The sequence below is a fragment of the Crocuta crocuta genome, unplaced genomic scaffold (genome assembly GCF_008692635.1).
Source record: "Crocuta crocuta isolate KB4526 unplaced genomic scaffold, BGI_CrCroc_1.0 scaffold77, whole genome shotgun sequence".
In the NCBI taxonomy this organism is placed as follows: Eukaryota; Metazoa; Chordata; class Mammalia; order Carnivora; family Hyaenidae; genus Crocuta; species Crocuta crocuta.
The window spans coordinates 7,278,259-7,294,167 of record NW_027532172.1 but is presented as its reverse complement, the minus strand read 5'-3'; the positions used below and the strand labels follow the sequence as shown (position 1 = coordinate 7,294,167).

General features: G+C 53.4%; 1 protein-coding gene across 4 annotated transcripts in view; it reads left to right on the top strand.

Annotated features, from left to right (window-relative positions):
- CACNA2D2 (calcium voltage-gated channel auxiliary subunit alpha2delta 2) overlaps window positions 1–15,909 on the top strand; it is a 115,051-nt gene that overhangs the window by 70,430 nt on the left and 28,712 nt on the right. For all 4 annotated transcript variants that reach the window (XM_077776983.1, XM_077776982.1, XM_077776984.1 and 1 more), the window contains exon 3: window positions 13,758–13,817. In XM_077776983.1, the coding sequence (XP_077633109.1) occupies window positions 13,758–13,817 (60 nt within the window). The remainder of the gene's footprint in view (window positions 1–13,757; window positions 13,818–15,909) is intronic.

Below are 15,909 nucleotides of genomic sequence, written 5' to 3'. Positions count from 1 at the left end.
CCCCAACTATTTGGGAGTAACATTGGTGGTGGTGCCAACTGATGAGGAGAACACTGGCAGTAGAGATGGAGTAACAGTGGTAGGAGTGATGGCACNCCTGACCTAACCACACTCCTTGCCCACAGGTTTTATGTGACCTTCCAGTGTGTCCTGTATGCTCAATATTCTCCTCTCATGGTCTACCATCATCCTCACACAGCATCATGAGGTCGAGGCTATTAAAAGTCCCATTTTATTATTTTTCTTTCATAGTTTATTGTCAAGTTGGTTTCCATATAACACCCAGTGCTCATCCCAACAAGTGCCCTCCTCCATGCCCATCACCCCTCTTCCTGTCTCCCCCACCCCCATTAGCCCTCAGTTTGTTCTCAGCATTCAAGAGTCTCTCATGGGTTGGGAGAGAGGGGAAGGGGGGGTGATGGGCATGGAGTAGGGCACTTGTTGGAATGAGCACTGGGTGTTATATGGAAACCAACTTGACAATAAATTATGAAATAAAAAAAAATTAAATTAAAAATTTTTAAAAAAAGAGTTTCTCATGGTTTGCCTCTGTCCCTCTCCCCAACTATTTGGGAGTAACATTGGTGGTGGTGCCAACTGATGAGGAGAACACTGGCAGTAGAGATGGAGTAACAGTGGTAGGAGTGATGGCACAATGTTGGCAGTGGTTAAGTGGGGATCAGTGGTGATGATGGAGGTAGCTGTGATGATGGTGATGGGAGTAACACTCTGGTGGCAGCAGGGGTAATTGTGGTGGCGATGGGGGCGGTAAGGCTGTCAGGCTCCCTGTGGAGTGTACCTCATGGGACAATCCACCAGGCAGTCCTGTCCCACAAGTAGACTGTGCCCTAGCTGGAGGCAGGATGCAGTGGTGCTTGATTCTCTTTTTCTTTTAACCTCTAGCGAGCACAGCCTTCTGGGTAATGAGATGCAAATTGACAGAAAAGACAATGAGCCAGCCTGCGGCCGGTGGGGCAGCTTGTAGAGTCAGGCTGATTGCCTCTGTGCCAATTTGCATGGCATTAGCTATGCACGGCTCCTTCAACAGGACTCATGCATTTCATCAGAGGTCACCTGGATGGTTGTGTCCAACAAGAGGTGATCCAGACCAGGGGCAAGAGTAGGCCTACTCTGACTGTGACCTAACCAGGGCTCCAGGATGTGGCTCAGAAGAGTCTGGGCCTATTGGGGAGGCCAGTAGATGATGGCAGTGGGGGGAGGGAGTCTTCATGGTCAGCCAAAGCCAGGGACAGGCCAGAGGTCCAGTTCCATTCAGGTCTAGGAGGTCTGTTTTAGCCAGCACCAAGGTTCCATCCAGTGCATGTAGTGTGAAGATGACAAACAGGTCTCAGACAGAAGAAAGGATTGGCTGACCAGGGATGCCTCAGTACACATCCAGGCTTGGCCTCTAACTGGCACTATCACCTAGGTGGCCCCTCCAGGCCTTGGTTCCCCCACTGTACAGTGAGACCCTCAGCCTCATTGTCTTTACGTTGAAGGTGATGATCATCAACTTCTACTTATGGTTTGCTCAGCAACAGTGGCCAGGCCCAGTTCTCCATGTGAAGGTCACACATTGCAGCCCTCTGAGCAGGCCTATTCTGTCACTGTCACCATCACTCAAGGCAACTCCTGGGATCATTACTGGGATGTGACCCAGGGGACTATAGGCAGGGTAGGACCCATATAGATGCCCAAACCCACCCCTATGGTCCACCCTGCCAATCCCACCTGCCTCTGTCCACAGTTCTGAAAGTCGAGGCCCAACTTTCCTGGGGTCCCTGCTGCAGGATGCACCAGAGGCCCCTTTCCTACAGCCCTGCTCTCTGACCCCTGCAACCTTTCTGACCCAGTGCAACCCAAGATTCCACTGTATACCTTCTACCAGGACAAAGGACAATAGGGCGAAAGGCTCTTTCCCTCTGCCCTCCACCCCTAGCCCAGCCATTACCCCTCAGGCATATTCTGGTGCCCCACCAGCCCCACCTCCCTTCTCACTGTCCCACTCCCTCTCCCCCTGAGGTTGGGCCTAATCAGAGCTAATCAGAAAATTATGAGCTGCCTGATTACTGATTAGATTCCTAATGTTAATAGAGTCGAGAAGGGCCCGCTCAGGCTGTGTTTTAGGAAAAAGTATAAAAATAACATCATGGGAAGGGAGCATGGCGGCTGGGTGGGGGCTTGGGCTCTGCTGTCCTCACAGGCAGGGGCTCAGTCTCCTCTGTTCTTGTTGGTGGGCAAGGGTGGGGTGGCGGAGGAGGCGCTCAGGCTCAGCTTTTACATGGAAATACATTTCATAACAGAGAGGTCTCCCAGCACCTCTGAATTCTGCCAATGAAGTTGCTAGCCCATGCAACTACCTCTACCATAGAGGCCTCTAATAAGTTCTGTGTTGACAGTGGGACTGAATTACAGTGGGAAGATAGGTGGGATATAAAGAAGAACTTATGGACAGCACACTGCATGAGAGCAGGGCCACATCTGTACTGCCCACTGACCTAGCCTAGCACAGATCAGGCGCACAATAGGTGCTTCATAAACATTTATTGACATGAAAGAGGGAAGGTCATATCAACCTCTTCCCACTAGAACCACTACCCTCCCATGTCCTGTCCCTGAGCTGTGGTGGGGCCTAAAGGCATCTGAGAAGACTTCTTGGAGGAGGGTGTTAGAGCATGTCAGGAGAATGCACTGTTCTGGGGCAGAGCAGGGGGACCAAACTCCTGGCTGAACTGGCCAGATGAGGGGCCTGTCATCACCAACCCCCAGCTTTTCACTCTGGCAAAACCTCAGTGGCTTTTGCTTCCAAACCATTCCATCACTGACTTGGTAGCAGCTGGATGGGAATCGTGGATGACATTTTCATGAGTTCCAGAGTGAGGCCAGGGTCCTGGAAAGCAGACATCTTCAGTTCATACCCCTGAGGCAACCCCTTGACCCCTCTGTATGGGGTACCCAGTGGAGCCTATACTCAGCCTCCCTCTACCCATGCCTTTACCTCTGCCACATCTGGAATCCCTGTGCTCTGTCATCAATGCTGCTTCTGGCCTGGTCTCTGCTATCCCCAGGGAAACCCATGACCTCTAAGACAGCAGGTCTCTAAGGGCACTTCTTGATCTACCCCTAACCCCACTGACCAAGGTGGAAGCCTTCCCCCAGCACTGGGGCCACACACATCCATGAATCAAGTCCCTGCCCTTAGGAGACCACATATTGGAGCAGAGGGTGGGGGTGGGGATGGTGAGGCATCAGACAAAAGAGTAATGGAGGTACCACAGAGAATTCTGGAAGTTAGCATGGCAGGAGCACCAGACTTCCTGGAGGAGGTGAATGAGCAGTGACCCCTAAAGGATGAGGAGCAGCAGGTGAAGGAGACAGGGAGTAAAGGGAAGTCCAGGCCTAGGGTACAACACAAACAAGGGTAGGGAACCTAAGCATGGCAAGAGGGAAGAGCTCAAGGTCATCGTGGTGGAAGAGTGACAAGGTTGGCAAGGCCAGGCCACACAGGTCCCTGTAAAAGGTGACAACAGGAAGGGCAAGGGTCAACGGGAGGCCTGAAGATGTGGGGGCCTGGTAAGGATGAGCTTACGCTAAGCAGCTTGCGTAGGAGTCTGAAGTTGGGTTGGGGGTGGTTCTGGAAAGGTCTGGTCAGAAGGGAAAGAGAGATGATGGGAGTAGGGGGCTTTGGAGAGGAGCAGTTTCCAAGGGATGACCTTGAGGAAGTGATGGCCCAGTTTGGTAGAGCTGGTTGAGTAGGACATACAGATAAGCCGTCGGCTCCTGCCTGAGACAGAGTTGCACTGAAGGCCAGGCAGGGTTCTGGAGGCCAGTGGACAAAGGCAGTGCTAAGGAAAGGGACAGTCTATTGGCATGAGCTTCAAATGAAGCCAGGTCAAGCCAAGGTCAGAAGGCCCAACAGAGAATCCAAGGTTGTAGTGGAGCAGTTGGGAGGTCCCTGTGATGAGCTGAGGCAAGGGGCAATCTCGGAATTGGGGCTGTATCTCCAATACCCAGAGTAAGTCTGGATCCTTCTCAGAGTCCTGCTCTTTGTCCATACCTTGTTTTCCATCCCCATGCCCATGGCCCTGGGAGGGCCCAGGCAAGATTCTGGTCCCCATTATACAGGTGAGAAACAAGTCCCAAGAAATGAAGGTTATGCTTCCCAAATAATGCACTGGGCGAGCCACCAAGCCTTAGGAGCTCGGACCTCCCAGCATCTGTGACAGGGCCATTGTTACATCCAGGCATGCACACATACCCACACCCATACATTGTCTCCAGAATATGGCCTGATGAGGGAAAGGAGTCGGCGACATATCCTATGGTACACATTGATAAATGACATGTCACCCATCTCCTCCAGTGGGGAGTAGCCAACAGCCCTGGGCCTGACATCCTCATCTGGCACTCTCTGTGTGTGTTTTTTTAAAGGCATTAAAAAAAAAATATGGCGGATTGCACTGGACCATCATTCAGAGGGAGGAAACCTGACAAAACTGGAAAATTATGAGAAATTCCACCTGGCTCACCAGGGACTGACTCACCTGTGGAGATGTGTGGGTTTCATGCTGGAGGCTAAGATGGTGCCAGCTAGGTTGGTGGGTTCTCACCCATGTGAGCCCCATGAAGATTGTGCTGAGATGGGCAGTATCTTGGAAGGAGCCCCTTCAGCCTGGGAGTCCACATGGCCCAGCCCTCGGCTCGATCTCCTCGGGGGCAAGGTGCTTGCTGATGGTTAGGCTCTAGTGCCACAACCCAATTCTGACCTGGGTGTTGGATCTATTGGCTCATTCCTCATCAGGGGAACTCTCACAGGTGCCTCTCGGGGGACCCAAGAGCAGCAGCAGGGACTGGGCAGGGCAGGCCCCCAAGAACTGGGCCCATGGTATCGCCCTTAGCACCAGGCTGTCCGAGGCCACATTCATCCCCTCCTGAAGCAGTCCACCACCAGAGCTGAAATTTCCTGAGGGTGGGCTTCAACCATAGTTCCTGCCAGCTGCTCTATAAATTCAAGCTGGCCTCTGTGAGGGTTCTGTCCAGCCATAGAGGCCCCTTTCCCTGTTCACAGTAGACACATTTGGATCCTGCCCTGTGATACATTGGACCCAACTCTTTCTATACTGAATTTCGTTCCCTTTGAAAACTAAAGCAGTGAGGGGCACCTGGGTGGCTCAATTGGTTAAGCATCCAACTTCGGCTCAGGTCATGATCTCGTAGTTAGTAGGTTCGAGCCCCGCGTCGGGCTCTGTGCTGACAGCCAGCTCGGAGCCTGGAGCCTGTTTCGGATTCCGTGTCTCCCCCTCTCTCTGCCCCACTCATGCTCTGTCTCTCTCTGTCTCAAAAGTAAATAAACTATAAAATAATTTAAAAAAAAAAGAAAAAGAAAAAATGAAAACTAAAGCAGTGAAGCCAGCTGAACTGATGTCCTCACCAGTGTGCCACATCACCTCCTTTCCTTCCTACTCTTCCTACATGGCCTCTTACTCCTGATGTTAAAATGTCCAGTTTAGGGGGCAACAGGGTGGCTCAGTCAGTTAAGCATCCAACTCTTGATTTCAGCTCAGGTTGTGATCTCATGGTCAGGAAATTGAGCCCTGTGTCAGGCTCCACACTGAGCATGGGGCCTGCTTGGGATTCTCTCTCTCCCTCTCTCTCTGCCCCTCCCCCTCCTCAAAATAAATAAATAAGCTTTTTTTTTTTTAATGGCCAGTTTTTAAAAGTCCTCCCACACAAAATACAACACAGCAACCTTCCCTGGATACACAGGATGTCCTGGTAAATCTTGTCTGGTCTGAAATTCAGGCCTCTGGGACACTAGGTTCTCCAGCCACATCTCCTCACTTATTCCTGTTTTCCCTGGGAAATTGGAACACAAGCTGCCCTTGTAGGCAGGACCAAGGAGGCCCAGGAATCGATAACCAAGCCTGAGATGCCCAAAGAGAGCAAGCAAGCCCGGGCCTGGGGGTGAGGCAGGTGCCTCTCCACAGAGGAGCCACATACAACTCAAATGAGATTTTTCCTGGACACGTATTCTGACCTTTTTTTTTTTTTTAGGAAAAAAAATCCATTTTACTAATTTTTTTATCAACTCGTGGAGGGTGTATGCAGCTGGTGAGGGAAAAGGTCAGGAGGCCTGTTGCTGCCAACAACAGCGCAGGCCTCACATGACAACTTTACCCCGGGGCTTCAAGGAGTGTTTGTCATTTTCCCTGCAGTTTTGGTTGCTGGAGTTTCAGTCTGAGGTTTGAGTGTTTGTTTTTCATTATTTTGGTGGTTGTTTTTATCTTTCAGCTGGAAGTCTGGTTAATACAGAAAAGGTGGGTCAGATGTGTCATGGGAGAGGAGCCAGGTGCGTCCAGTGTGGACAGATGCAGGACGGACAGAAGGAGGGACTCGGAGGGAAGGGGTAGAGAGGATGGGAAGTCAAGGCCAAGTGTGGTCCTGCCCAGGGAGCACTGGTGTCAGCGGTACACTTAACAGGATGGCAAAGCCATGGGCATCTCCATCAACTGCCATCTGCTAAGTCATGGGCCCTGGACAGCCCGCTCTGCCCAGGCTGGTGTGCTTTTCTCCACCCCCTCAGAACCCAGAAAAATGGGGGATCAGAACAGAACCTGCCCTTGTGGCATCATGGTGAGCGAGCCTGTGCCTATAAAGCCCTGAGCACATCATGTGCTGCATATGGTGGCAGTGAAAGCGTCACTGAGGCAGCCGTCACTTGGGCAGCAGGCACTGTCCATCCACACATGCACTTCTCCCAAGCCACAAGTTGTGCAAGGAGGTGGCCAAGTTGGGGTCTCCTGGTTCCTGACTGTGGATGTGCCCACTTGGTAGACAGAAAGACAAATGCCCACTCAGGCCAAGGTAGCAGGAAGGAAGACACCCACAGGGCCATGATCCCCAACCCCACCTGCACATCTACCCCTATGTGGGGCTCAGGCGCCTCCTTGCTAGGCTGCATCTTGCTTCATTATTATGCAGATATTTTAATTATGCAGATATGTTTTTAGACAGTTTTAAATATGTATATTATTTACTCATTAGACCATAACAGCTCTGGAAATTGGAAATCTGTATTTAGTATCTATCAGTGCACAATACAGAACTAACGTAGGGCCCACAGGCAGGGAGGGAAGCAGGGTGGCAGTGGTGGCAGTGCTCAGCTGAGCAGGGGCTGTTGGACACCCTGGTCCTTACCCCCTCCCGGGCTCTGGGCCCAGTGACTCCAAGGTTGGGGGGTGGGCTCAGAGCAGCATCTGGGAGGCCAGTTACTGATCCACTCTCCTGAGGAAAAGACAAAGGAATCACTCTTGGAGGCAGGTTGGGGAGGTGAGGGGTGGTATCTGAGTCCAAGCAGCAGGCTTCATGTGGCCAGACCTGGTCCTTCCCTGAGATGCTCACAGCCCAGCGCTGCTGATAGACCTGGGTTGATGCCCCCTCTACCACTCCGCACCAGGGGTCTGGGGTAGTGGCACTAATGCTCTGAGCCTCAGTGCCCTCACCTGTACAAGGCAGGGGGACAGAAGAATCCAACTCTCCAGTGTCTTGCCAGGGATGGAATGGGGAGGGTGAAGAAGAGGCCCAGTCTTCCCTGAGGCCCCGGCCCAAGGTAGATTCCCGGGGTCATGTCTGATTTCTTCTATCACCATTACCTTCCTTGCCACCCTCCGGCAGTGTTTCCAGGGCATCTACTTGGTGCTAGGACTTTGCTGCCCCCAGCCTCTTCTCAGAGCCCTCCACCCCACCCCACCATCACAGCTTCTGCCGGGCTCAGCCCTCAGTGGCCCAGATCTTAATATCCTGCTCCCCATGGGTTCAGTGTCTTTTATCCTAAGCCTTCAGTATCCTCCTGGAAGAAGGAGTAGCTATAACTAATTAAGACCAAACACCCTGTACAATATTTCCCTCTGGGCTGCACAAAACAAATCCAGTAGCTCCCAGACCCTTTCAGGCTAGGCCAGCAATAGGGTGAGAGGNGGGGGGGGGGGGGGGGCACACACACAGTGGGGGAGGAGTGGGCTCTCAAAGAGGAAGGAGAAGCCTGAGGCTCCAGCCTTGTCTTGCCCAAGCCCTGCCCCTCCCAGCATGCAGTGGGGCTGGACCCTCAAGCTTTTGGCCTCCAAGGGGGGGCCCACCATGGTTCCCACTGTGGCCATTGGCTCTGTAGCAATGGAAAGATATTTAACTTAGTGAAATTTGAAGGTATCTCCTCAGGTGAGCTTCGTCCCAGCCCGGCACACCACCAGTCTTCCTCTTTCTTGCCTTTTCCTGTAAGAACAGTTTCCAGAGCTGAGGGAAATTGATTGTTAAGTGAAACTCTATGCTAATTGCCTCTGAAATGCCTACTGTTATTCTGATGGACTTGGCCAGGAGCAGCCCTGCTCAGCAGTCCCACCATGGTTCCTTCCAATGCCTTGGCCACGATGGGGACATCTCGGACCAGGCAAGCCACCATCAGCAACTTTGCAGCAGCATTACCCCCATAGGCAGCTCTAACCCTCTACAATGTGATGAGGAAAAGAGGCTCAGAGAGGTTGAATCACACACCCGGGGTCACATAGCTGGCTGGCAGAGCCAGGCTCAAGCCCAGGTCTCTAGCCAGGTTCAGAGATACTCTGGTCTTAAGTTAGCAGACATTCATTGTGCACCTACTCTGTGCAAGGGGACAGGTTATTGTAAACAGCTGCCAGATACAGCCCTTACCAATCTCAGAGCTCAAGGAAGAAAGCAGATGAGATGTGATGGGGACAGATAGGGGCTTGGCAGGGTCAGGGAGTGGTTAGGAGGATGATATCTAAGCTAACACCTCAAGGGTGAACCCCCTGAGGAGTCTGCATGATGACGCACAAGGTGGAGGTAGAATGTGCAAGGACCTAGTAGCAGCAGACCAGAGGCTGCAGGTGGCTGAGGGATGAGAACGGAGCATATCTCCCCCAGACAGGCAGTAGCCTGGACGTGGGACCAAGCTATGGGCCTGCCCTGCAGGGAGTCTTGGGAGGTTCTGTCTTCACCTCTGGGTCTCAGTTTCCTTCCCCATCCTGCCTGCTCAGAGGCCTTTGTTATAAGGACCCAGGAGAGGTAGAAAGGATGTGCTGGGAGAATGAACCTTAGGACAGGGTGGGGCTGGGCTGCAGGTGTATCTTCCAGACAGCCTTGGACTCGGCTGACTCCTGTGGACTCTGTGGAGGTGGGAGCCCGAGGCTCTGAGTGCCTGACAGGGGAGGGGAGCCCAGGGACTGGGCGAAGGCAAAAGGAGGCTTCCAGGAGAGGTGATAGTCTGATAGGGCTGACGGAGATGATGTAGAGCACATCTCACACAATAAGAGTGGATAACAGAGGAAGACCCAGAGGTGGCCAAGAGCCTTGAGTGCTTGGAGCCAGCAAGAAAAGCCCCCAGGGGACTGGACCCTCTGGGCAGCTTCTAGGGGTTGTAGCAAGGGGACTGCCAAGAACCTATCCACCCTCTGAGTGGGTACAGTTCCTGCCTCCAATTTACAGACAAGAAATTGAGGGCCAGCCAGGGAAGCCACTTACTCAAGGAAGCCAGGATTTTTTTTTTTTAATAGTTTATTGTCAAATTAGTTTCCACATAACACTCAGTGCTCATCCCCACAAGTGTCCTCCTCCATGCCCATCCCCCCCTCCCCCCACATCCATCAGTCCTCAGTTTTTGTCAGTATTCAAGAGTCTCTCATGGTTTGCTTCTCTCCCTTTCCCCCACCATTTCCGCCCTTCTTCTCCCCCTTGTTCCTCCGTCAAGTTCCTCCTAATCCTCCTATACGTGCAAACATATGATATTTGTCAAGGAAGCCAGGATTTGAACGTAGGCCAGGGCTCTAAGGCTCTGGGAGTCAGGTTCTGATGTGCTTGGAGCCCCACAGTCATGTCGGTTGGTGGGCCCAGCCCTCTCTCCTCTCCCCCAAGACCTGATGGGACCTCCAGCAGTGAGAGCTTGCCCACTCCAATACCACCCCCCCACTCCCCGTTCTGCTGCCTCAGCCCTTCCTCCTGAGCCACCGGGCCTGTGTGTTTAGCAGTTTCCACACGTCCAGCACCCGGGGATGGACTGATTGATCTGTAACACCGAAAAAATAATAATGGCTTGATCGTTACTGAGGATTAAAAGTAATCCTTTCGCCGTGGCTATTGCAACTCCGTTATTCACGAGTCAGCGGGCTGACCCAGGCCTTCGAGCCCATGGGACTCCATGAATTCAAGAAGGCTAGGGGCTAGACACCCCCCACCAAGGTCTCCCTCACCAGATCTCCCTCACCTTGGCTGCTCAGCTAGGGAACCAGAGGGCCTGCAGCCCCCATATTCCTCGGGCCTGTGAAGCCCAGGGATAGAGCTGAGCCCTGAGAGGGTAAAGGAACTGGCACCGCTGGCTGGCATGGGAGGTGGGTACAGGAGAGGGCAGCCTCTCAAGGCTGCAGTCCAGTTGAGACTTCAACTGGTGCAGTTTGGTGTTTGCTGCCCCATCAACCCGGTGGCTTTTCTGAGGCAAGAGGCCTGATTCTGGTTATTCCCATCCCCTGCCCTCACCTAATTCCCCACGAAGGGCAGTGGCCTCAGTGGAGCCCCACCTGGGCTTCAGGCCCACTCTGAGAAAGGTCTGGGGTCCCTGGGAAGGTCATAAGCCACAGGGTAAGGAAAGGGGCCGTGAAGTGATGGCCCAAGGCTCACCCCTCAAGGTGCGGCCCCAGGGGCTATCCCTAGGCCTTATACCCTCTCATCCAGGCCAGGTGCTAAGCTTGCACCATAGTAGATTCTCAGCTAACAGTAATTACAAGTGTGGTGTCATGTGTGTCACATAGTAATGTCCTCTGCAAAAGAACACAGCAGACTTGTGAATCAGGGGCCTCATCCATCCTGGGAGTTGGGGTCAGGGTAGAGGTGTTTGTTGTTTAGGCTGAGAAGAGGCCCCAGGATGGAAGTGAGTGCAAGTGGACCCATCAAAGAAAGCCTTGCCCTTTTTTTTTTCCTTTCATAGTTTATTGTCAAGTTGCTTTCCAAAGCCTTGCCTTTTATATGCAGAGCAATGGGAGGCTGCTGAAGGGCTTAGGGGCAGGAGGTAGCCACAAGATCAGATCCACATTTGGAGAAAAGATGACAAAGGGCGAGAGAGGACACAGGAGCCTGAGGGAGGGCAGAGCCTGGGCTGGGGAGGAACAGTAGGTGGTTTGAGTGATAACACGGATGAGATATAGGCGGCAGAGATTCCAAGACAGATGGGCTCATTCCAAGAGGGGACGGTATGAGCTATAGTGGGCCTGAGGGTCACCCTAGGAAGGTATCCAGGACCTCATGGGGGGCCGGGATTGAAAGCAAGATACGGGAGGTGTCTAGGAGTAGAGAGACCTGTGGTCCCTGAAGCTGGGTAATGGGGGTAGGGGCCCCCAAGCAGGAACCACAGAGCAGGGGAGCAGAGGATGGAGCCTAAAAAGAAGACAGGTTGGGTAGCAAGAGAGGGAATCAGAGTCCAAAAGGGGCTCAGCATTGTGAAGTGAGGGGGTTTGACTTCAAGAGGGGCTTTCCTACCCTATCCCCAAGATCCCTAGCCTAATAGTTTTCCAGGCATTCAGTGCTCTTGGCCTGAGGAAGAGGGGGAGCTAGGCCCAGTGAGAGTGAGGATGGCCCTGGTCAGCCTAGCCTGCCAGAGGTGGCATCCTGCCCCAGAGAATGGAGGCCACACCTCTGCAGGCCGTACTCTACCACCACAACTGTTACATGCTGGGAGGGAAAAAAACTGGTCCCCCAGGTCCTGATCCTCATTTCTCCCTCATGGGGAGCTGGCAGGCTTTGTTTGTATCTCCCCACTGAGACCTACATGCCACACCAGCCCTGGACCGATGGACAGGGGCATGTGTCCTAAATACCAAGAGGCCAGGGCCTTCTGAGTAAGGGCTAGAGGCCAGGGGGCAGGACCCCACAGCTCCTACCCCACAAGAGTTGCCCTGTCCCTCACTGGGCATGTTGGGCCCGTGGAATGTACCTTCAGACCTTGGTCATGGGCTGGGCAAGACAAAAGTGGTTGAGGGACGCCTGGGGGGCTCAGTTGGTTGAGTCCGACTTCGCCTCAGGTCATGATCTCACAGTTCCTGAGTTCGAGCCCCACTCTGGGCTCTGCTGACAACTCAGCGCCTGGAGCCTGCTTCAGATTCTGCGTCTCCCTCTCACTCTGCCTTTCCCTCGCTCATACTCTCTGTTTCTCTCTCTCAAAAATAAACATTTTTAGGGGCACCTGGGTGACTCAGTGGGCTAAGCATCCAAATTTGGCTCAGGTCATGATCTCACTGTTTGAGAGTTCAAGCCCCGCATCGGGCTCTGTGCTGACAGCTCAGAGCCTGGAGCCTGCTTTGGATTCTGCGTCTCCCTCTCTCTCTGCCCCTCCCCCCTCATGCTCTGTCTCAAATAAACATTTAAAATTGTTAATAAATAAATAAACATTTTTTTTTAATTAAAAAAAAAAAAGGACAAACATGGTTGTGAGGGCCAGACTCAGAGCCCCAGCCTGACCCCAACTATGTGACCTTGGGAAAACTGCTCACTGTCTCCCTGCCCAGGTATCCTCATCTGAGGAAGACATGAACAGTGGCAGGTACACATGATGTGTCACCAGCCTGGTGGCAGGCTTGGCATGCAGTAAGTGACCAATTCATGGTAACTTGGCAGTTACCAAGGTTTATGATGGTTAATCATGGCAGTATGATTAACAGGACTTTACTGCCCTCAGCTCTGCAGGAGGCCCCCGAGGGCATCTTCAGGAGCTCCAGGAGTTCCTGGAGGGACAAGATCCGTGAAGGTGCAAAATAAGAATCTCTGGGCAGCTGAGGTTCAGGCCCTGAGGGGGGCAGGGTACCAATGTCTCTCCCAGCAAGCCTTCTATGACGTCCTAAGTTCCCACAGTGCTAAGCTTCCTAGAAGCACTTCAGCTATGCCTGCTCCGGTTGTCCTACTCAGTTTTGTGCCTGTTTCCTCCTCTAGATTGTGAGAGGACAGGGCTGGCTGGCCTGCCACATCTCCACACATGAGCATGGTCTGGTGCCAGGCATGGTGGGTAACAGGATGTGGGATAGAAGGACACAGAGCTGTGCTTACAGGCACAGGGGCCATGATGGAGGAGAGTATAGGAACCAGCCCCAAAGGGTGGGCCAGGCTTGTATGGACAGAAGGCTTAAAAAGCCATGCTGGGAAGGGGCTCAAGAAACCAGGACAGGGACAGTGGTAGGGGACCTGGGTGGGCAGAGGTGTGCTAGGTGTACCTCCTGTTGGGCCCTGAGCAAGCTGGGGGCAAAGACACATCGGCAAGGCACTCTGTCACTTGTGGCGGTTCACCCTTGACTAGGGAGGGCCTCCCCTTGGCACTGGAGTGACACTGGTTTGTTGGAAGTCGAGTGGCAATGGGGCTTGACTACAGGACCTGTGTTCTACTATGTCCCAGGGGTCCCCTGCCATCGTGTAGGCAGGAATGTGACTGGGCTAAAGTACAGGGAGTCCCATGGAGATGTCACATGGAGATACCACTCAGGTCACTGTGCAGGCTTCACCTGTCCCATGTGAACCCAGCTGTGCATGGGGGAAGGGCCCACACAGCAAGCTGGAGAAGGTCTGGGGCCAGGGAATCTCTGAGGGTCTGGCAGGATGGGACAAGGGAGTCCCCGAGCCAGCCTGGCCCCAGGGAGTACTAGGGACGGAGAAGGCTTGGGCTAGGCATGAGTCTTCCTCAGCCTCTGACCTCCCTGTGCTCTGTTCCTCAGAGATTGGCTGACGCTGCAGAGAACTTCCAGAAAGCCCACCGCTGGCAGGACAACATCAAGGTAAGAACTGCAGTACCTCCCCAGCCCCATGACCTGCCCACCCCCAGCAAGGATAGACATGAATTTGGGGGAGGGGGCATTGCCCAGACACACTGGAGAGGCACCTAGGGCTTTGTGGAGAAGAGCCTGGAACCTTTGTCCAGCATTCAGCAAACATTTGAAGCTCTCCTAGGTGCTGGGACAGAGGCTGTAGATATGAACCTCTCACTCCTCCCCAGAGGAGCTGTAGAGTCACCCATGGGCAGACAGCCTGCTCTAAAGTGATGCCCCCCAGAGTTGGTGTTGCCTTGATGGCTAAGGATGTGCCCAGACTCTGGAGAGACCCTCGGGCAAAGAAGTCCCTTGACTCCAATACTTTTTAGAGTTTAATATTGACCTGGAAGAGTCACTACAAGAAAGGGACTTTGTTCTCTTCCTGGGAGTTCCTTGTCTTCCAGGAAGCCATCAGCCTAGGATAGGGGACTAGGCTGTCACAGCCACAAAAGCCCCTTCTTCCACCAGGAGAACTCAGAAGGAACCCAGGTACCAAAGGAGTGGAGGGGTGAGAAGCTGGTAGTAGGTCTCTTCTTGAGGGTGGAAGGTCCCAGAATGTGGAGGAGGGAAAGGAAGCCTCACTGCCCCCCAGTTTCTTTTTTTTTTTTTTTAATTTTTTTTAATGTTTTTTATTTATTTCTAGGAGAGAGAGAGAGAGACAGCGTGAGCAGGGGAGGGTCAGAGAGAGAGGGAGTCACAGACTGAAACAGGCTCCAGGCTCTGAGCTGGCAGTCAGCACAGAGCCTGACGCGGGGCTCGAACCCACGAACCGCGAGATCATGACCCAAGCGAAAGTCGGACGCTTAACCGACTAAGCCACCCAGGCGCCCCTGCCCCCCAGTTTCAAACCCAGGTAACCCTCACCAATTCAGGCAGCTGTGTTGATTTGGACTGAGGCTTGATATACCTGCACCATTACGGTCAGGCCAGCATCTCAGAGGGTCACAGTAAGCCAGAAGGTAGACTGAGGCAGGGTTCCTCCCAAACTCAGACCCTCCAATGCCAGGGATGCTGGAACGCTCAGGGACCAAACCAGTTGGTAGTGCTCGTGTGTCCTCCACGGCTACTCAGGCACCTGTGCTATGTCTCCTGGTGGTCTCTCCTAAACATAGGAAGAGGCGCCAAGAGCTGCCTACTGGGGCCCAGGGACCAATAAGAGGCAGGTAGGCCCTTCACTCCAGCTCTGGGCCTGGCACATCTGGGGGACAGGTGGATTATTATCCCTACTTAATGCCTTAAACTTATTATCCCTACTTAAACTGATGAGAACACTGAGGCACAGGATGCTAGACCAACCGGACATACCTGTTGATGGCAGAGATTCACAGCTGGGCTGCCAGGTACCAGGGGGTTCATGCCTATGATCCAGGCCCCCTGAACCTGCCTGTCCTCTTCTCTGGTCCCCATCCCTCCAGGCCACCCTGAGCCTTCCCCTACCTTGCCCACAACATGGCATTCTTCCTATGCTGCCTGGTGGGTGCTGGCTGCTACCCTTAGGGAGCTCAGGTGGGGTTGGAGGTAACAGATGATTTTTTACAGTGAACACATAAATGAGCTGATGACTCCTTGGACTGATCCTACCTCCCCAGGAGCTCAGGACTGGCCTTCTCTCCCTCCCTTTCCAACACCACCACCCATCACTGGGTCCCCATGCCTCCTCAGCCCCTTGATCAGAAATGTGCGTGGTGGTGGCCACGGCGCCTACCACTCAGACCATGCCCCTGCCTACAAACAGCACCTCCCCTCCCCAAGTAAGTCCTCTGCAGGACCCAGCCCTAAGCCATGCTCAGGGTCCCAGGATCCGGCTGTTCCTGCCCCCTTGTCAACCCCACTTGCCCCCCAGCTCCTCCTGTGCCTCAGCCACACTGAATGCTTCACTCTAGGCCCATTCCCAATCTCCACCCAAATGCCTCCTATTCCTCCTGGAGGCCTGACTTGTCTGTCCCTTCCTAGTGAGGCCTCTCCCATGCCCCAGTCCATCAGCTTCTCCACTTTCTGGGCATCTGAGACCCTCAGCTCTTACTCTAGCTCTTCCTTTGTTTCTGATATATCTACGTCC